General features: G+C 38.1%; 1 protein-coding gene across 4 annotated transcripts in view; it reads left to right on the top strand.

The window, feature by feature from the left end:
* The window catches only part of LOC122806805, a 381197-nt gene that overhangs the window by 36281 nt on the left and 321280 nt on the right, over positions 1-23636 (top strand). For all 4 annotated transcript variants that reach the window (XM_044077529.1, XM_044077528.1, XM_044077530.1 and 1 more), the window contains exon 3: positions 21792-21910. In XM_044077529.1, the coding sequence (XP_043933464.1) occupies positions 21792-21910 (119 nt within the window). The remainder of the gene's footprint in view (positions 1-21791; positions 21911-23636) is intronic.

A 23636-nucleotide genomic window follows, 5' to 3' on the forward strand; every position in this document is an offset into this window, starting at 1 on the left:
CGGCTTGAGCGATGTTGTCAATGTCTGTCTTTCTCTTCTTTTTTCTTAAAGTAATTTTCTTCAACCCTTGCACATTCAGTTTGGATTTCTTCCTTTTCATCTGTTCTGGCACCTTTTTTCTAACTTCTCTTTTAGAAAAATGTTGCCTTTTTCTGCAGATTGAAGGTATTCATAAAAATGTTATCGTTCCTTGTAATCTGTCCATTACATAACAAAGCAGTGCCATTTTAGTATGTATTCTCTTTGCTTTACAGACATTTATTAGTTTATTTTTTTCTTATGTGTTGTGAACGTTTTCCTTTCTTTCTTTTATTGTCTTCTATATACTGTGAATCCTCAGATTGCTGAGTACTTATATCCAGAATTCTAAAGTCGTCAGTGGTGTTATTTTGGGTTCAGTAGGGACTGAGTGACCTTTACAGACAAGAGACCCTTCCTCTCCTAAATGTGCTCTGTTTGCTCTTTCCATAACATTATTTGTCTCATTAGTCTGATCATTTATGTAACAGTTCTCCAAACCGTGCCAGTTGCACAAGTGCAATCATCATCAGTAAGTCTAGATTTACTAATAATAATAATAGTAACCAATCATCCAACTTGTGACAGGAGGAACTTACATCACTAGTGTTATCTGGTGTTACCTTTAAAAATACATAACATTTAGTACACTGTGCAAGATACTTGTGCTTTAGCAAATCATTATTGGCATATTCATTTAAGGAATCCATATTCAGTTGCAAATGAATAAAGAATTCTAAAAGAAAAGAATTAAAAAAATCAGTTGTCACAGAATTCAAAGAGAATTTAAACAAATTCTGTGAGAAAAAAATCAAACAATGCACAACTTATATTAAATTAAGTACAATAAAGTTGTTGCTCTGACTGTACAAATTGTGAAAGTCACACAAAAGGTGGAATTGCTTTACACCGCGTATGGATTTGTGCAGTAGCTTCACTATCACTCTCAGTCTCACCTCTTTTTAACAGTAAAGATCAACAAATCACAAACCAAGACAGAATTATTTAGATTTGATGGTAGAGTAGTTGCAAATCTTGCTATTTTTGTTATATCATTGGGTGGGCTTGTTTATTTGATGTGTTTTGAGATTAGTAAGTATGGGAAGACATATGTTAGAGTAAGTAGAAGGTAAGACGTGGCAATGGCTTTATGGCTAGAGTCTGTTAGAAAATCTTTGACCTTATACAAGTGACAAAGTTTCTGATTTGCTAAAAGAAAGCTGATTTCAAAGGAAGTCGGACACAAGATTAGGTTGTGTGGTTTTGCAGAAAGCATTTGTAACTAGCAGTTTTCATAAATACTGTTTTAACGTGGACCTGAATTCAGAGTAAAAGTGAATGCTTTTAGGATTCTAATAGTTTTGTAGCAAAAAAATGGAGAAATTATGGTCATATAATGGAGTTCATTGGGGGTACACAAAGAGGGAGCGTTGAAGGGTATAGATCTAATCTTGTAATGAGTTTGTACAAAAGCCTATCAGCCAAAAGTAAAAAAATAATCAAACTTCAGAAATTTAGTGAGTGAGGAACCTGGACATAGATCATACCTCTATTGAACCGATTGCCATTTAGTAGGGTTATAGTTATGTAACAGCAGGAATTTGTTTTGTTTTTTGTAGTAACTGTAATTAGGGAAGGACATATTCAAGCTGTAACAAGAGCACATCTTCCCAATCAATGATTTTCTTCTGATTAAAATAAAGTGAGATTTTTTTGAGACAAAATACTGAATTGTATTTTGTTTGGTATAAATAAGTTTTTGATCATGCCAAACTCAAATGTACCTGAATGTCTTAATGATTTCTGAGAAAGTTTTTTGGTTATAAAATGCCAGCTGACACAGATAAGATCTTGTGCGCATTGATTGCTTGCAGCACCCAAGTGTAACTTATTTGCACAGTTCCTGTTTCTGAATGGGCTGATGAGTTATGCCTGGTTAGGAGAATTTGAGTAAAACAAGCTAAAGTTCATAACCACTGTCTTTACAGTGTTGGTTATTTGCACCAACCAGGTGTAGCTCGTTTGCATAGTTTATCTTTTTGTATGTTCACACAAAAAATACAACGCAAGTAGTTAAGTTTTCACAACCTTAAAACCATAACCCTAAATCTAGGACACTATATCTAACCTTAAACCAGAGACCTTAACTCAAACACTGACCCAACTCCAAAACACTGGCCATAAAACTCTTACTTTAATTCTAACACTAATGTTAACCTAAATCCTTAACATTAAAACTCTAGCCCAAACCCTAAAAATAACTCCAACCTTCAGGACCCTAACTTTAATTCAGACTGTAACTATAAAAGCCAAAGGTGCCTTTAATGGACCTCTGTTTTGCCAAAAATAACTCACAGAGCTAGCAGACCAGTAGGACATTTCAAAGAGCATAACTAGTAATTACACAGCTTGAGCAGAGTGTGCCCTTGCTCACCCCAAGTAAGCATTGTCAGTTTTTGTGGAGTCCCAAATAGCATTGTTTTGGTTTGCTTTGCATTTAAAATAAACTCCATGCTTTCAAGTGAGGTGGAGAGCTGGCTGAGGTCCTGTTCTACTTGTTTCTTTATGACTGAAGGAGTAGGACCTGAGAACAGCAACTTCTTTGGAACAGAGCATGCCATGTCAGCTTGGAGTCCATTACTGAAAGCAAGAATAGTAGGGGGCCAGAATATAACCTTAGGAGATGTCTTATTAGAAAGGGGTGTAGTCAGATAATGAAGATTCTATCTTAATGCAGATGTACTTGTTTGTGAATTATTAATTAAACAAGGATCATGTTTGTTGCTAATGCATGCTTTTAAAAGGGACATTAGAAAGAGGGAGGGATGTTTTTATTATATTTAATGCCTTTGTAAGGTAAATGAAGATGGATCTTGTGCTATTACCCTTGTTCAAATTTATTCAAGTGACAATCTATGTGAGTTACTAGATCTGTGATTGTGCTCCTATTTGTCAAGAAACTGTCTTGGTGTCTGTAAAGGAAAATATATTTCTCAATACGCATATAAGTAATTATGCTGTAATTAAATCAAAAGGTGATTCAACAAAGTATTATTTAAGGGTGTGAACACTTATGCAGCCAGCTTATTGTACGTTTTTATTTTTTATATTTTTCCCCTAACAGATTTGTTTGTTTTTCAATTGAATTGTACAGGTTATAGGTCACATTAAAGGTGGGAAAAGTTTTGAAATTATTTATTGTGGTCTCATTTTTTTAAATCACATAAACCTGGCATTTTAACAGGGGTGTGTACACTTTTTATATCCACTGTATGTATACATGCATGCATTTATTCTTAATGTCACAGCTTCCACTATGTCTCTATTATTACTTGTAAGGAGGGAACCCAGCCCCACCGTATCCTCTGCTTATGGGAAAGGCAGGAGTAAAAGGTTCCCTTATAATAAATGGTACCAAAGAAAATGCATTCTGCAGATACTGAATATTAGTCTTGATGTAAGCATATCCTAATCAATAACTTATGCATGTGCCACATTCACAGGGCACAGTATGCATGATCCAGGAATGTTAAACATCACTGGACTTAAATGGAATATCTTTAAATATTTTAAATGAATAAGTGCATTAGTCCAGTACTGCACCATTTTTAGGTAGGATGAATGAAAAATAATGGCATGCAGAGACAGAGAAATGAAACATTGTTGAGTTGTGATATAAAAAAGTTAGTACCACTTGTGTTCCAATTAACAGAACTCACCTCTTTAATCAGGTGAGGGAGAAAGTTTTGAAAGAGGTTATAAGTACAAGAATAACAACTATGTGACTGACTTGATGACCCAAATGGCCTTCACTAGAAGAATGAAGTTAATACGGGGGGAGGTAGAACACAAGGATGCCTAGTAGACTGCATATTAATCGTGTGCACATGCAACACTGTTATATATTGGGACCCACTTTTGCCATGTTACATTCACACATTGAAATTCTTTCCTCAGACGGACTGGTACAAACTTTTTCTGTGCGATTTGGATTTTTTTTTTTTTTTAACACTTGTTCTATTTATATCTGATGATAGGATGACCATGATTATATCATGCTCAAGCTGTAGTTTTAACATTCCTTTTTAGTTGGCACTTGTGGTGTTAGAACAGACCACTTGCTTGATGTTAATAGTTAGCTTTGAGTTGTGATTTTTATTATTACAGCAACAGCTTATTAACTGAATTTTAGTTGCAGAGTGAACTGCAATCCTAAGTACTTGAAACTGAAGCAGTTTTGATGAGGGTGTTATGTAATATAGCAATAACTGATGATGTCGGTGTGGTATATAAAGATTTACCCATGACTGGTGTGGTCTAATTATGAGGGCAAAACCCAAGTGATTAAATAAAGCCAACCGTGAGTAAATCTTAATATACCACACCACAAAGTCGGTTATTGCTATTATACAATAACATTATTTAAGAAAAAAATACTTACTTTTCTTAAATAATGTATTTGTATAACTGTGTCATGGTGTCCTTCTGCTTCTGCTACATATCCTATCGCGTTTTTTGGTGTACTGCATATGCGCATTGGACTTGCTTTCCCACGCTTACCCTGTACATCAGTGTTTTGGAAAGGAAACAATGGAGAAAAGAAGGTCTCTGTTGTTCCTTCTTTCTTTTCTTTTTTCTTTTAATAAGAAAAAAAAAGTTTCAGACAGTTTAGGGGTAGGAGAGAGACAGAATGGAGGAAATACAAGGAAAACCAGATACGTGTCTTTAGTTTTGAATAATGTACCTGATTTTCCTAGTATTTTCTCCATCCTGTCTCTCTCGTATGTCCAGAGTCCAGGTTTCTGATTTTATTTATTTATTTTTACTAAAGCAATTTAAAAGTTACAGTATATACCACTGGAAAAACGTCCAGGCAACCGGACCTTCTTCCATTGGTATATGCTTGGATTTACAATGGGCATGCTGATTACGCTGACCAATCAGAGTGCTCGTTTTCGAATATTAATGGACAGTCATTGTATAATATGAAACTCAGAACATGCAATCAATATAAATAAGGCTTATCTCCACTAACAAAGCATTTATAATCTCTTTCAAATCACATCCAACATCTATTCAGATATATCTGTTTTGCAAGATAAACCACCAACCCAGTATTCTTTCCTTTTAAGATACAGTTCCAAATATAATACAGGATAAAATTCATCTTGAGAAACATAATATTCATATTACTATATCAGTATTAAAAATATATAGTTTGTTATTGTCACATATATGAATGCAACATTGCAAACAAAATAAACTTGTTAATGGTAACATGATTCAGTTCTGTGTTAGCTGTTTGGATCAGTAATGTGAATTTTTAATCACCTTTAATTGCTAACTGTTAGATCCCTCAATAACCCATTCACTGGGAAAGGGGTTGTAAACCAGGCAGCCATCAGGGTGTTTATTTTTAATATTACTTTATTGGGTTATGGCATTTATCAAATGTGGCCAATTTCAGACCCAGCCTAGGAAAAACAATGAAATGAAGGCTTAATACAAAGGTACAAATGCACAGTAAATGGTAAGAAAAACACTTTGAGTACTACATGTGTGCCAAAACAATGTAAACAGTAACAAAAATAATCTGAGTACAGTAGCTAGTGTATCTAAAGTGCTAAATAAATAATACATATGAGGATTCAGACCATGTCAGAAAAGTGTGTCTCTCTCCAGTGGTTTTCCAAAGCAAAGTAAATAAACAGTCAGTGAATTAAAAAAGAAATTATTTTGTCTTCTACTAAGAAAAAGTTGCTAGGTGACATGGTTTGAAGAATTACATACGCATTGACCTTACTTGCTTAGATAAGGATTTAAGTTGAGGTTTCAAGTTAGTATAGCCAGTGAGGTCTTCAGAGGTAGGTGAGATGTGACTGCCAAAGTTTGGGTACTGATATTGAAAATCTAGGATTAGTATATTGTAGTTGTTTCTTAGGATTTGTAAAATATGACTAGATGAAGTATAGTGTCTTATATAGTTCTTTGCTAGAATTTACAAGATGTGGTGAAAACAATATCCTGAACATATAAAGTTTCTTGTATGTTTGAATATACCTCTCAACCTCTTAGCACAAGAAATCTGGACAAACCCAAAAAGAATGGTGGTACAAAAGCGCAAAACCAGGGACAGATTTTAATTATTATTATTTTAAACTTAGTTGCTAGAATAATAGATTTTGCATTAGTATTCATTTTCTGAAGGTTATGAAGTCGAAAACGTGAGTGTCTGTCATTATTAAGTGACTTCAATCTTCAATGATTTGCAAGAATAGATAAAAAATATGAAGCACAAATATGGACAGTTGAGAAGTATATGTTGGAAAGAGTTAAAATAAAAGCAAGGGTCTCTGTTTTTACTGGCTTGTGTGAGTAAGCACAAAATTATCATTTTGTGAAATCACTCCCCTTCAACTATTTAAATTTATTGGCCATCCTACTGTATTCCATAGTACCGGAATACAAAAGTGACCACCCCCTTTCAATCTATCTTGCTGTTTTAAAAATAGTGACTCTCCACTAAAACTTAACTTTTTAGACAGGTAAAACTTAAGTTACCTGCTTTCACATCTAACTCCAGTAGTGCACACTGCAGTGTTTAGGATAAAGCATTTTTGTTCATCTTACCTTTAAGCATTCCTGTGACTAGCACTTGCTTTAAAACCTGCTAGAAAGCACTAGGAAGTCTTAAACTAATACAAGCACTCAACTCTCCTCATTAATAAGGAGAAATTAATCTTAAGCACTAAACAACCTATAATTGCAAAGTACCTTGCTAAGGTAAGGGAAAACAGCTATTGTACATTACAAAAAAAAGCCCCAAACCAGGCATGTCCAAGGGTCAGCTTCTGGTGATTTCTCCTGTCCACCTGGTGAATCTGGGCATACAGCGGCAATGCAGCAATTGCTTCATGTACACAGACAACCATCTCCTCCTACCACCCAACACTATAACCTGCAAGAGATGCACTTAAATAGCCAAACTGGAAACAAAGCCCTCTCCACCCAAGATTGTGCTAGACAGTCAAGAGGAGAAGGTTAACACCCACACTACACCTCAAGCAACACATAGCCCTTCTAAACCCACACTACCAACACCCACATATAGCAACACTAAAACCACATATGTGGAGGCCCTTAACAGTAACCTGCCCAAGCAACAAGGTCTTCCGAAGCTGAAATGCAAACAAACACCAATCACAACCAAAGTGTCACATAGCTCACAACACCAGTGTGCCACCCAACAACAGCCCCTAAGGCAAGAAAACGTACCCAACACTTTAGACATAGGTGACTCTATAGTCAGGCACACTGATGTCCCACTCACCAGGCTGAAAAAGGAGAAAATTACAGTTAGCTGCCTGTTGGGTGCCAGCATCCACCACATAACGCATGCACTCAAGTCACTTCACAACAAGTACAAATATGACTCTGTCATTGTCCATGTTGGAGTGAATGACTTGAGACGTATCTCCCTGGACTACATGAAAAGAGACATGGAAGAGCTCTCAGATCATGTGGCCCAGGCAGGTATGACCCTAGCCTTGAGTAGCATCCTGCCTTCACCCTGAATGATACCACAGTATAAGGACAAAATGATTGACTTCAACAATTGGCTAAGCTTCTGGTGTCATTCAAAGGGGATCCAGTATTTGTCTGCCTGGGACAACATGATCGACAGACTATGATGATTTGCCAGAGATGGTCTGGGCACCTGTCGCACCTGGGATTCAGGTTACTGGCTAAGGCTCTTGCCACCGTATAGTGCCTTTTTTAGGCAAAGTTCAAAGGACAAAACCACCACCATAACAGGTACAAGAATGCAAAATCTGAAGGTAATGCTACTCAATGCTAGAAGTCTAAACCTCAAAATGCACTCTCTTGAGGCACTCCTAAAGATGGAGAACATTGATATCTGTGCAGCAACTGAGACCTGGTTCAAGGTTCCAGAGAGCACCCCTGCAATACCAGGCTACAACTCTTACCACACTTTTTGGCCACCAAACCAGGACCGAAACACTAAAGGTGGAGGAGTGTCCATATTCACCAAGGATATTCACATCAGGCTAGTTACCCAACACAATGCGTCTGAAATTCTCCAGGTGCAACTATCACTAGGTAAGACTGCAATCCAAACTGTAGCTTGCTACAGATCCCCCACCATGCCCCAAGATTCTCACTACACCTTTCTAAACATACTGGAAAATATTAAGATACGGCCAAACGCCCTAATACTGGGTGATTTCAACTACCTTGCCATTAACTGGGGAAACTTCTCATGTACCAACACCTTTACCCAACGGTTCTTGGAATTCATAAATTCCAATGCCCTGGATCAACTAATCCTTAGTCCCACCATGGGCTTCAATATCCTACACCTGGTCATTACCATCATGGAAAATCGATGCTCCACACCTATGATCACCCCCTCCTTGGTCATGAGTGAACATAAGCTGATACTCTTGACATCCACACCCCACCCCCAGTAAGGAAACCTCTGTAAAAAACTTCTCCAAAGCCAACTTCATGCTACTCAAGTCAGAACCGACAAACATCATGACACCCATGTAGACTGGAAATGAAAGTTCGGCTGAATCCTACAATAAAACACTGTATGAGCACATCCACTCGTGCATGAATAGTGCCATCCCCAATAGAACCAAAATGCTCTCCTCCAATAAAAGGAAGCCAATCTGTTGGTCCCTTGCCATAAACAAACTTTTCAACAAAAGGAAGAAACTGTTGCAGAAAGAGGAAAATCCCAGGATGCAAAAAACTCCCTTACCAGCCTCAGTAAGAAGCTGAGATGCCTCAAAAAATCCTCCAAAAATGGTTATAAAAATAAAATTGCCAAAGATTCCAAAGACAACCACAAGGCATTCTTAGCTATGTTAAGAATCTAAATGACAATGCTCAGATCTGCTCTGAGCTACAACAGAATGGCATTAAATATACTGATCCCAAGGATATTGCCAATATCCTGGCAGATCAATTCAGTGCAAACGTCACCCCCCCCTCACCCCCTAAAGGGCCCATCTCAATACCGAAAGATTGCCAAATTCCAGTAATAATGACCACACAAGTAAAAAAAGCACTCTCTAAAATTAAGAATACAGCATCCATGGGACCAGATGACATCCCAGGCTGTGTACTACATGAACTATAAAATGAACTGGCACCTTACTTAAGTGTCATGTTTAATTATAGCCTCACCTCAGGGCTTTGTGCCCACTGAGTGGTTCATAGCTACAGTTATCCCACTCCACAAGGGGGATCCATCTTGGATTATGGGAACTACCGCCCCATCAGTCTGATGAGCCTGATCTGCAAGGCCATGGAACGTATTATCATGGAACTTATAAACAAAGACATTGGCAACCTTCAAACACTGGACCCCACACAGTTTGGGTTCGTGAAGGGACGATCTTGTCTCCTGAACCTGATTGACTTCTTCAAATCAGTCTCCAGAGCTGTGGACAAGGGTAGGGTGGTCCACACAGCCTATCTGGACCTTGCCAAGACCTTTGACACTATCCCCCGCTCTCGAATCATAGATAAACTTAATAAGCTGGGCATTAATCCCCATGTCAATCAATGGGTTGCCAACTGGCTTACCTGACAGAACCCACACTGTAAAAGTAGCCAAATCCAAATCCAGCACCAGACAAGTGACAAGTGGAGTACCTCAGGGTTCAGTCCCGGGACCGCTCTTGTTTGGCATCTACTTCTCTGAAGTACAGGCCAACACTAAGGGACTCTGGCTAACAAGGTTTGCAGATGACTGCAAACTGAGAGCCATTATTGAATCCCAAATGATGTGGATATTCTACAAAAGGGCCTTACAGAAACAGATGCTTGGTGCCAGAGCCATGGGCTCAAGCTCAATGCCAAGAAAAGTATAGTTATCCCCTTTGGGAAAAAACATGTACCCATGAATTACCACATAGGTGGCAGTACACTAAACACCAAAAGTATGATAAGAGGTGGTCAGTAGTCTCACCTTCGATAACCATATCACCACAACAGTCAGAAAATCCTTCTATGTGGCACACCTCATCACTAAGGGCTTTTCATCCAGAAAAGCGGAGGTCATTGTCCCACTGTACTCTTCCCTCATTAGACCCATTATAGAATACAATGCCCCTTTTGGTATGTACCTCTCAAGACATCTGCAACAACTGGAAAGGCCACAGAAATACTTCACTAAAAGAATCACAGGCCTAAAGCAGATGCCCTATGCTGACTGTCTAAAAAAACTTCACCGATACTCTGTCACATATCGTCTACTCAGAGGCGATCTCTGCTTAACATACAAGACCATGTCAAAACCAGAGCTCTTGGACATGCTACACTTAAAGAAATCCCAATCCCTCAAAGACACATGCTCCAGGGATCTAAACCTTGTCATCACAATGAAGAAAACATGCTGGACGGATAGGTTCCTGACCCAGAGACTCCCCAGACTCTGGAATAGACTGCCCATACATGTCAAGCAGAGCACCTCTTCAAAAGGAACCTTGATGATTGAATGGGAGATAAGAAATTCACCCTGGGGATCACATCAGTTACCCTGCTAGACAGGGGACCAGGGAAGTAAACACTGTGGAAAGAAATAGCCAGGGAATTGTTATGGCTAGGCTTGTATAGACCCAGGAGCCAATAGCCTAGTACCAACCTATGAATCTATGAACATTAAGCTTTAGTGGACTTCAATAGCCATAGGTTGGACTGAAGAACAAGAGTTCTTAGCTTGACATTACCAAATTAGTTAGCTAACTGAGGAACCCCTGATATGGTATGTGGGAACAGACTGAAAATGAATACATCATTACATACAGTGTTTCGGCACATATACAAAGAGGACTCTGGTGATTTTAAAGAGGTCTATATATTTATAAATTGTGTCAAGCCTTTGTAACTGCATAGGTGATATTCAAGCCTTCTCTGAAGCGATGTTAATCAGCTCACAAGTTAGCTCAAAACTAAAACAGACATGGAGCCACTCAAGTGGAGTATAGGGGTAAATCATAATTATCACCCATTTGACTGAGTTTGATTAGTGGCTCAAGCAACTGATGGAGCCATGTCTACTTCACATACTCAAACCATACTTTTCCGCAACTGTTTTAATACAGACAAAAAGAATAAATATTCACATCAGTGAAAAATTCCACAGGGAAAGGAAGCAGTTAGCCAATGTTAGGAAACTGCCCTATTCCCCACTGTAGTGTGACCTCAGAATTGGTATATATATATATATAGATAGTTGGGGGATTGGGGGATGGGTTTACTGCAGTGGGACATACTGCGGTGTGTGTGTCATTCGTAAGGCAGCTAAGTGCTTCCTTTCTCTGTGATATTTTTTGCTGATTTGAACATTTTCTTTATTGAACATTCACTCTTTTTGTCTCTTCGAAAAGAGTTTTGGTGAAGTGTGGTTCAATTATGTGACGTAGACCCATGGAGCCACAGGGAGCGATGGGTGTGCCCAAACTGTAGGGGGCCATTCATTAAGAAAACTCACCTAGGGGAGGCTTGGTCCAATGAGGAGAGTTGCCTTTGAACAAATCAAGGAGTGTAAGAGGCAGGGCAGGGAGTGGGTATGTCATCTAAAAGAACCTACCAATGCAGGAGCAGTGATGGCCAAGCCCCAGCAACACCAGAGAAAGTGCAGGGGGTAGGAGATGAGCTGGTAGACCCAATGTGCATGTGGGGCATGGGGAGTACTGGGCCTAAAAAAATTATGTCTCAAGGGAGACCAAAAAAATTAAATAAAACCCCAATAAAATGGACATGTAATTATGTATATGTTTATGAATTTTCAGTCTTGGTGCGGGTGTTATCTGGATTTTTTTGTTTGTTTGTTTGTTTACAAAGGCCTTGAACAGTGCTCTAGGGGAATCAGATACTGTATTAGTTGAAAGCCTTGAGGTTTTTGGACTGTAGACCTTAAAGTGATCCCCTCAGGCTAGTTGTCTAAATTCTAGATTTTAAAGTGAAATTAGTATTTAGTTTTGATTCCGCTTCACTTGTTAGAATCAAAAAGATATAGAACTGAAGACAAACATGAATGTTGATTATTGTGGCAAAAACCTATATGAACTTGTGTAGACATGAACAGAGCACCCAAAGCATATGCATATGTCCTAGAGTTATAGAAGCTAGTTCCCAAAAAGTATTAATGTGAGAGGCAGTCACTAATCATTCCTGTAACTGTGAGGAAACTTATCTTACACCACATGACTCTTACGTTGATCATACTGCTAACTTGTAGGATTGTGAAATACCAAATGTTTAACTTTGTGATAAGGTTCTTACCAGTTCTTACAGAAGACAAAAAACACTTTTTAATGTTTGAATAGTGATGCTGCATATTCTCTTGAAATGCTTTGGGCTTTTGCAATGTCTAAAAATTTTACCCTAAGCAGGCAAGCAGTTTTGTGTGGATATTTCCACCTCACCCAAAATTGGAATTGCAGTTGCACTCAACCCACCTAACCCACTATGCCCTTACTACAAGTTAATCTACCCCATACTGACTATCTAAAACAGTAGCCTCACTTTGAATATAATATTACTTAGCATTCTATATCTTAAATGTATATATTGTAAATAGCTTACCAACTGTCCTCTTTCCCCTTTCTAGGGAAGATTCTTTCTATTTGCAACTCAAACTTTGATGCTATTAAACTAAATCATCCTCACTTCTTATCCTGAATGAGGATGTATACACGTCTTATCCTGAATGGTGATGTATACGCTTCTTATCCTGAATGAGGATGTATACACTTCTTATCCTGAATGGTGATATATACACTTCTTATCCTGAAAGGTGATGTATACACTTCTTATCCTGAATGGTGATGTATACACTTCTTATCCTGAATGGTGATGTATACACTTCTTATCCTGAATGAGGATGTATACACTTCTTATCCTGAATGAGAATGTATACACTTCTTATCCTGAATGGCGATGTATACACTTCTTATCCTGAATGGTGATGTATACACTTCTTATCCTGAATGAGGATGTATACACTTCTTATCCTGAATGGTGATGTATACACTTCTTATCCTGAATGGTGATGTATACACTTCTTATCCTGAATGAGGATATATACACTTCTTATCCTGAATGGTGATGTATACACTTCTTATCCTGAATGAGGATGTATATACTTCTTATCCTGAATGGTGATGTATACACTTCTTATCCTGAATGGTGATGTATACACTTCTTATCCTGAATGGTAATGTATACACTTCTTATCCTGAATGGTAATGTATACACTTCTTATCCTGAATGGTGATGTATACACTTCTTATCCTGAATGGTGATGTATACACTTCTTATCCTGAATGGTAATGTATACACTTCTTATCCTGAATGGTGATGATACACTTCTTATCCTGAATGAGGATGTATACACTTCTTATCCTGAATGGTGATGTATACACTTCTTATCCTGAATGAGGATGTATACACTTCTTATCCTGAATGGTGATGTATACACTTCTTATCCTGAATGAGGATGTATACACTTCTTATCCTGAATGGTGATGTATACACTTCTTATCCTGAATGAGGATGTATGCACTTTTTATCCTGAATGGTGATGTATACACTTCGTATCCTGAATGGTGATGTATACACTTCTTATCCTGAGTGAGGATGTATACACTTCTTATCCTGAATGAGGATGTATACACTTCTTATCCTGAATGGTGATGTATACACTTCTTATCCTGAACTGTAATGTATACACCCCACCTTCTCTAGTTCTTTTCTGTCTGTCTCAAATCTATACTTTTTAAATTATGTACTTTCCACCTACATTCACCCCTCTATGCAAAATTGTGTTGACAAATGTCATTCTATAACTACGTTCAAATGAATAACTACAGTCAAATGAATAACAATTATTTTACAACCTTATTCTCATCATCTGCTTCCTCAGTGCAACTAATCATCTGTTTCAAATTGTCGCAATCCTAATACAAATGTATGTATGAATATAACGTACAAATGTATGTATGCAATACATGTTCCAATTTTTCTGACTGTACCCTAATAAGTTTTACTATGTAATATAACTTTTTGCTTACTGTCGCTGTGTATTATGGATATGTAATAATACTTTATTGCTTATTGTTACTGTGTTTTTGGAGCTTTTCTCCCTGGGCCTCCACTGAAAACGGGCTCCTTGAGCCCAATGGACCCCCCCCCCCCCGGTCATCAAACTGGAAATAAATAAATAAATACATTTACATCTGCAATTTTTACACTTCAGTATTCTGTTGTTGTTTTATAATTTAATCTGTAATACATGGTGTAATATGTTGGTTTTTGACCTGCTACTATTACTGACTTTTTCTCTACCTTCACCTTTGTATATTCCTGGTTGTCTTAATTTTTATGTTTTGTTTGCTCCTTTGGAATCTCTTAATAAGCTTTCATAGTCTAATAATTCTTTTAATGTAATATTTGTGTCAGACAGCTCCTCCCAATTGATCTCTCCTTTAGTTCTGGAAAATACAGATACTGATTCAGAAATCAGTCATAGAAATGTCTACTGTGGCTTAGTGGTACTTCATGCAGTCTAGTGTATCCAAGGTCCGGGGTTCAAGACTGACAGAAGTATTTTAAGGGTTGGGAGGGTGGCCTAATGATTAAGGTGTTTGCCTAACAAACACAAAGTGCAGTGTTTGAGTCTCACAAGGGATAATTGGCTAGGCTTAAAATGGCTCACAAGGGCAGTTAGCTTAGTACTAACCTATGAACCTAAAAAACTGTAAGAATAAAGTTCCTTGTTAAAGACTTAAGCTTTGCATAGGAACTGTCTGATGTTTCGCTTAGTTCTTACGTTGCCTTTCTAAATTTAGGCACAGTAAAAGCTACTTGCTTCTGGCTGGATGCACCTTGTTGACCTTTCTTATACTACTACTGCATAAGCGGTCTTCATTTCTGAGAATATTTTTATGTATCATAGATGCTATCAGCCACACGAAGACTATTGTTTGATGCGTTACTTATTATGCACAGTGACATAATCTCAGAGTTATTTACTGATGCAGTCTGCTGTGAACCCAGACAATGACCATCTAAATTTATATCTAAAAGAATGATGACGGAGAATTTGTAGTGACATATTTAGTTTTCTTGTCAGTTACTGTTTATCTCTAAGCATCTTCTCTTAGCTCTCCCTTATACTGTTTAGTTCACCTTTCTCTGATAAGTAACATTTGACTACTTTTTTTTGAAAACCTGACCTTTGACACTGTTTTTATGCTGCTTGGAAATGACTCAAGTTTTTCTGTCAGGAACTTCTCTCCTGTAATCTGTGTAACAGCCTTACAGGACTAGATTTTTCAGTTTTAAAGTAATAAACAAAATGCCATTCAAGTTGCGCAATTTTTCTGATTGGAAATATTTCTTAATTCTTTACTCTTATCAATGTTTGCATCTTATCCGGTTTCATGAGTTTGACATCTATGTTCTGTCAGCATTAATTCAAACACAGGAAGTGCATCCATACCTCTGGTGAAAGAGCTTATGGAAAGAATAGTGAGCCAAGTGTATCTTTAAAATTCATTGAATCCCGTATAAAAGAGGATCACAGCTTAGAAATCACTGAATAAAATGTGTAAAGCCACATGATCTTCAAATTTTGTGTTAACCATTTACCAAACACTGGCAGTTCTAATTAACAGCCCCTGGTTATCAATGCATTTCAGCTCTGGCCACTCAGCATTCAAACTGCCCTTTCTCTGATGACAGTTTGATCTGCAGAACCTTGTAAATGGGACGGGGGGGTTGCTAGTCTGAATGAAGCACTGCAGTAAGCCCATCCAGTCCCATACCTGAAAGAAAAATACACCAAGAAGCTGCAGTGCAAGTCTATGTAAATAAATGTGACTGAAACTTAACTGGCAATAGAAGGTTAACTGCTGACCTTAGTAAACCTAATAAAGTGCGTTGACTGTGGCTTATCAACCTCAGGAGAGTCACTCTTGGCAACATACTCTTTGTTTAATGCTTTTTTTGCTGGCTATTTTTATTATGTTGGTGCATTAAATGTAGTTTTGGGCAAAGTTAAACATATTACTCTGCAAAATAACAGGTGAATGGCAAGATGCAGACACTTACGTACTGTGTCAGAAACTGGGTTGACTAAGCAAGTGAAGTTCTTGTCCAACAATATTATCTGCATATCTGTGTTCTACGTGTGTTAGTATAATGTATGAATTTGTGTCTGGGCCCAGTTAAATATATTGGGAGATTCAGAGAGAATCTCTCCTGGGTTAATTTCTCCAAGTCTTTTGGGTTTCTAATATCATAACAGGAATGGACCCTATTCCCAAGTCAAAATATGATTAAAGTTCATGAAATTAGTATTGCTTTACTCTTTGATGTTAGCCAGAAGTGCTCTTCACAGCACCCACAATGTGCCCAGAATTTACTCCTCCTACAATTCATACGGAGTTACATGCATCGGTAACATATCTAAGCATAATTGTAAATTCAAAATATTACCCATTGCTCCTGCTACTATTGGAACTGTCTGTGTATCCTTATTCCATATTGCCCTCATTTCTGCCTGTAAATCCTGGTATGTTATGACTTTGTGTCTATCTCTGTATGTAAGAAACTGTAGTCAGTGGGTGTAGCAATTTCAATGATCAATGCTACTTTTATCTTCTTTTCCTGGTCTACTCAATCTAGTTTTCTCGCATCTATTTTTTGAACTGTTGGTAATGGGTGATCCCACATGATATAAACTTCATCATTTTTTATAATGCTTTGTGGCTCATGTTTCCAATGCTTCTCAGCTACTTCAATATTATAATGTTTGTAAAATCCCCAATGCAACACACTTGCCACATTATTATGCCTTTCAGTATACAGTCCTTCTGTTATTAGTATATCACAAACAGCAACACGATGTGCAACTGTTTCCAATTCTGTTTTACAAAACCTGTATTTGTCTGTCTGTCCCACATGTTCAATGGACTTTGTAATTCAACATGTACGTAGTCCACTATCATGGGCTGCCAATATTAACCTTTAGTCTTTTGGTTTAAATTCACCTCTCCTTAACCATTCCTGCATTTGATCCTGATTGACATGAGGTTTTCTAAGAGTTTTCTGTACGTGCAACTATATTTATGCATTTCCCACATTCCTTGCCTTCTCATCTGATCCTTCGCCTTATATTCCTTTTTTTGTTTTTTGGCACATTCAGTTGCTTCCTGATTTTTTTATCTACTTCTAGTTTAATAGTTTGATTTCCTTTCCCACCCGACACCCATATGTTTCTGCTAAACTAAGCAGGGAGGTCATTTTAGACTTACTTTCCTCATGTTTTAAAACATTCACTACATTTGGATCTTGTTAGGTCAGCAGATATGTATGCAGTCCTACGACTGCAGACCTATTACATGTAATCAGTTTTGGGGAGACCCATACTGTCTTCAAAATGGGGAATGTATAATCCTGGCATTACACTGATTTATATAAATCATTATATAAATCATTTGATAGGCATGAAGCATGTTTCTTGTTTTCCTGTTCATCTGATCCAATACCTTTTTTGGGCAAGTCAGTCTCTCCAAAATTGTAAGTTAGGACAGGAAGAACAAACTGGTTTACAGCTTGGACTTTGTACCTAGATATCAGAGTTTTTTTCAGTATTAATTTTAGTCTTCTGAAATATTCCTTACTAAGTTTTATTCACATGTGCTCATGTTTTATTGCTGATTTTTCAACAGTTCCCAAATATTTACACACTCCCTCTTGCTCAAGTTCTTTTATATCACATTCCTGTACTAGACTGAAATTTTCTCTGTGCTGCAGCTTTCCTGCTTTAGAGGTTGCTTTTGCACATTTATCAAGACCAAATGAACTTCTTATATCATCTGAGAAAGTTTTGATTACTTGCAGTTATGCTTTCAGTTTCTCATCTGATGTACTATACAGTTTTAAATCATCCACAAAAAGAAGATGAGAAGTCTTTACACTTTGTGTTTTCTGGGAGTCAAATTGTAGCCATGACCATAATCTGTTTAGTAGGCAGCTTAATGGGTTAATGGCAAGACAAAAGAACAGCAGTGACAGAGTGTCATCCTGGAATATCCCCCTTTGAATTTTTATCCCTGGGATAATAACATGCATGGACTGGCTAATGAGAGAAGAGATATATCTCCAATTCAGTAACAAGGTAAAGCTGTTTAGAGGAGCACTTCATTAGCAAGTCATTACTGTGGCTCTGAACTGAACACTGTGCTGTCAGACCTGGCTCCTCTAGTTATCTCCAAGCCAACCTGCACATCACAGATGCACAGCCATTGCCGAACATGAACACACATGTGCGCACACGAGCACACGCGCACCCATGCACACACACACACACACACACGCGCATGCACGCACACATATACACACACACACACACACACACAGATACATGCACACTTTCTTTATACTTAACATCCCATAGTGCAAGCACACAGACATACTCACATTCTGCCACATTCATGCCTCTATAGACACACACACACTCATTCCCATGGTTCCACAATACTAACCTCTGGTCAAGCTGTGACCATTACCATAGGAGTAAATGGGTGTATGCTATCAAAAGGCAGCCTACACTTGTTTCTCCTGTGGGGAAATAAAATCAACAGCAACTGCCAGAGCTTCCACCATTTCTGAGGGATAGCATATGGCCAATTAGCATTAGCTGCTTCGCCAGACCAACGCACTTGGATAGGACTTCACTTGGGAGATTGCATTCTGCATTGACGAGCAGTCTCTGAATCACTCAGGATTACTGCAATATGAAAACCTTTGTAGGTAAGGCTTCTGCATCATGAGAAGACTTTTTAAATCTCTGGGATCCAGTTCAAAATAAATAAAACAACCTTACTTCTGTTATAAAGTCAGCTATATCTTAAGCACATGAGCAAAAAGTAATTCTAGTTTGCAATTAAGACACTTGAATACAAAGAAATGCATGCATGACTATGGGATACATGTTTAGTCAGTAAGCAACCTTAATTTCTTATTCATGTTTCATAATTACTGCCAGAATGTATACAGATATAATACTACTATTCTTAACTATAGAATAACAGCTTCCTTAACTGAAGGGATTCAATGGCATATGTGTTTGTGTGTTAGGAGATAATCTGAAATCATTACAGACATGAAAATCTAGTATTCAATTTTTTTTGTCCTTTTTTTTTGCAAACTACAAATGATTTCTGCTAAACAGATAATTTGATGCGGTTGTATATTTTAATATCAAATGATAAATGAATAAATACCTTTTAGGTAGATAGGAACAAACACATGGAGGCAAACACAAGGACCATAAGATGCCTAGCTATATACACCTTTAAGTAAACACACTTAGACGTTTGTGCCTCACTTAACGGTGTAGCATAAGGTGAGCTAACATATGCATGTCAAAATGTACAATATAAAAAGTACATATTTAAGTGGTTTGATCTGTTATATCTAGCCTCACACATTTATTCAGACAAGCTGAAATGTACATTCGAACATATAACAAAAGAAATTAAAATCATTGTATAGGTTCATGAATATAGCATGAAGACAATTTACAGTATACACTCCTAAACTTCAAGTTTATAAATCAGTTGCACTTTTTTAAATGTGACAAACTCAGGTGTATTTTGCATGATGGAAAGCGATTAACTTCACTACGATGAACCATGTACAGAGAAAATACTGTCCAAAGATGAGATTACAATATTTCCAAACAGAAGACACTCTAAAAGGGAGCAGAAGGTGTATTGTATGTCTGCTAGGGTGAAGGGTTTGTCAGCAAAAGGAGGGAGAGTGACTGAGAAATAAGTGAGTTTAAAAAACTTAAGACTCCCTACATAATAAAACAATCCCTTTCTTTGTTAATCAAATGCAATGCTCCTTATGATGGGACAGCCAAGAAACACATTCAGTTTAAGGGCCCCTTTAAACAATTATAGTTTTAACTAATGTGTAAGGAAAACAGCAAGCCCATAACTTTAACTGAGATTAGTGTGTGCCTTTTCCTGGCATCATTCTGGCCACACCATCATGGGCTTACCCTCACTATCACCCCACCCCCACTTCCTACATGGAGTCAGAGTGAAGCATCAGCTGTTGCTTTCTCGATTCAGTGCCACTCTCCTAACTTCTTATATGGTCATGCCTGACTGCTGCAGCTCTTCTCTCATGCAGTCTGTCAATCTCTTTGTTGACACCCTGGTTTCCTCTTGCCTTTTTCTTGTCTCTCCCAAACCTTCTTCACCAGATTGCCCTCTGCTTTCCTACACATGTGCTCAAACCTTAGTAATGTGTTCTCTCTGACCACCTCTGCAATGGGAACTACTTTGGCTTCTGCTCCGATGTTCTCATTTCTTCATCTATCCCACAGTGTGTATCCTACCACCAGTCTTGGGCACTTCATTGCCATCACATTTAGCTTCTTCGACTGTTCTGCTTTTACTGCCCAGGTTTCTGTACCATACAGTAGTACTGGTCGCACCATGGTTTTGTACACCTTACTTTTCAACTTCTTTATTATTCTTCTGTCACACCCTACACCTAACACTCTGTGCCATTTGGCTGGAGCCACTCTGATTCTATCTTTGACCTCCTCATTCAGACTTCCATTCCTGTCAATCATCCCCCCCTAAACACTTAAAGTTGTTCACTCTTTCCACTATTTTCCCTTCTAACTCAGTTTTCAGCTTCCTCTGTTTTTCCCCATTTAACAATTGTCTTGTCTGTACTTACTTTCATCCCATTTAAGAACTTACAGGACCTTGAAATAGGCCTTGGACTGTTGATGCATTTTTAATAATTAACAGTTCAACCTAGGTAGAACTCAAGTAATATATGCATGTATTTATAAGTAGTTGCATTGACTAGTTCATGGTTGCCTGAAAGCAATAACTGATTATTTGGTAGGTGCATTAGGGTTGAGAACAATCAATCATTATGTTAGTTTCATCAAAAGTTAATATGAATGTTTTTACCTGTAAACTAATTTAAAAAATACTGATGACTTGCAGAAGGTTCTTCAGTATGGTAAGTAGTTGTTGGTTTGACATTTTATAATTTGAGCAATGTGGTTAATAATCAAGACAGAGAGGGAGAACAATGGTCCAATGGTCCAAGTATAGTGTCCTTTGTGATCCTGCATTCATAAATGGGGTAGTGAGCAATATGTATCTAAACCACCCCTTTATAAGGCAGTCTGATGGCTAGCTTTGGTACAGCAACAAGTCTGTCTTCTTGAAGAAAGCGTCTCACCTACTACAGCAGAAGCTTATGAATCATGATGTTAACTGCCTCTTGAAGGCTGAAAAGACAGCACCTGTTAGTATGTTATGTCTACCTGTTTAATGTCCACATGTTTAACAATATTTTTTGAGGTCCAAAGTGCTGTCATTGTACTAAGCCCATCCCTAAAACAATACTTCTGTTGAAGGAAACAGACTTTTGAAAAGTATTTCTGCAAGTGAGACACTGTCGTTTTTTTTCTTGGACCATAGCTAAAGGTGGTAGCATTGGCATAGGTCAGCATCTGTCAGCTAAACAGGGGTGGAAGGTTGAAAGGCCAAAAGTATATAGTTCAGCCATCTGACGTTTATCTGAACATCTAACTCCCACACTGAGCTTGAATGATCACTGATGTCTAATGTGTTGTTAAAAAACAGGTCACCTGTTTTTATATGCTTTTGTATCTTGTTTTGCAGTTACACCAGTCAGGAAGCGAAAGATATTTTGCAGAAGTTCTGTCAATTCTATTTTAACCACAGTACGGATAAGGAACGGGAAAATATTGCAGACCTGTTAGCTAAAGAAGGTGCAGCAGGTAATCATAATGTACACAAAATGACTAGTAATAATTCTACTTAGCATGCAATTATGTATGTGTGTGTGTGTTGGGGGGAGCAGCTGAATGCATTCACCTTGGCGGTTCCAGTATGTATTCCAGTAATTCATTTCTTAGACAGGATTCATTTAGACTGTGTTTGATCTGCTTTCCTTCTGACATCATATGTATCCCTCCCCCCAAACAGTATTATTATGCCTTAAATTTTATAGGATATTTTAAATTTCCTACAAATATCAATGGAGTGGTAGTAATGTGTTTAGCCAGTTAACAGCACTTTTATTGGAAGTGGTGGTCATCCTCCTTTTAATGGTGCTTTAGATATATTCATGTGTTTTGCTGTCCTCAGACACGGGATCAGCAGGCATGTTATGGTTAGCCTTTTTAAGTAATCTGCCCTGTTTTGTCTTGCATCAGTGATGCTTTATAACAGGTTAATGCATGTTCATAGGTTCATAGATTAGTACTAGTCTATCTGCCCTTGTGAGCCATTTTAAGCCTAGACAATTATCCCCTGTGAGATTCAAACCCTGTACCTTGTGTTTGTAAGGCAAACACCTTAACAATTAGGCCACCCTCCCAACCCTCTACATATTACAAACAAAATGCTTTGTTCTATCTTTTCCCTCGGCTGCCTTTTCAGGTCTAGCAAGACTCAAGGACCAAAAGTGAGTAAGACTGACCGACTTCTCCTGCATCATGGCCCACAGTTCAGGCCCTTGACTGTAAGTAGGTCTCAGAGTTATGACAGGACCTGTCCTCACAGGTTCTGAAGTGCAGTCTTAGGAAATAGGAATTATGGCTTACTGGCATCACTGTGCCTACTGTAAGCCTCTGATGGCAGGTTTATCCCACTGCTCTATTTTCCTTTTGCCTAACACATACTGCCTGCCTGCCCATCTGACTCTTGACTTTGCCCATATCCAGTACACTTACATAACCAATCTGGACTGATTTGATGAATAAGAAGATCTGGAGGTCCTTATTTCTAAGGCAGATAAGATAGACAAGTAAAAGATTATGCCTGTTTTTAAGAAACCTTACGACTCATGAAATCCCCCACAATGTGGACTGTGGGCCTATTTCTTCACATGAAAGCACCTGAATGAGCATCTGTGGTCAGTATGTGGAGCAACACTGGGTCATTCACTCCATGGCATATTATCACAGATACCATACATATGGTTGGAAGCACATGGACACCATTTTTTTAGTCTCTGAAAAGGAAGTATCTCCCAAAGGAGTGAAGTGAGATCATGGTCATGTATCCTTCAGCAGACTTCTCTGCTATCTTTTCATTCTTGTAGAAGACCAAGAAACTATAGCATCTTGATGCCTGGCCACTTGGCAAGGAGTCTATAAGCAATGGAAAGTAATCCAAGTTCCAGTTCTTCCTAGTGGATTAGATGCTGTAAATGCTTCCACCCCTTCCCAAGTCTGGACTTAAGGAAGACAAGGTCAAAACCCAGTCTATACCTTAGCCTACCACATGTTTTACAGTAACCTTGGCTGCATTAACACCATGGCATGAAAGCTATTTCAGACATGTGTCTGTGTAGGATGCAATGGCTAAGGTCCACAGGCCATGTCAGATGCCTCTTTTCTTGGGGAAGGTCTCCTGTAACTAGCTTTCAGCTGACCTAATTGATGACTTCCTAATGAAGAAACAGGCACACTCCATGTGGAGAGCATTTCTGGTCCCTAC

This window comes from Protopterus annectens, chromosome 7.part0 (genome assembly GCF_019279795.1).
Source record: "Protopterus annectens isolate FY-2018-M chromosome 7.part0, PAN1.0, whole genome shotgun sequence".
In the NCBI taxonomy this organism is placed as follows: Eukaryota; Metazoa; Chordata; order Ceratodontiformes; family Protopteridae; genus Protopterus; species Protopterus annectens.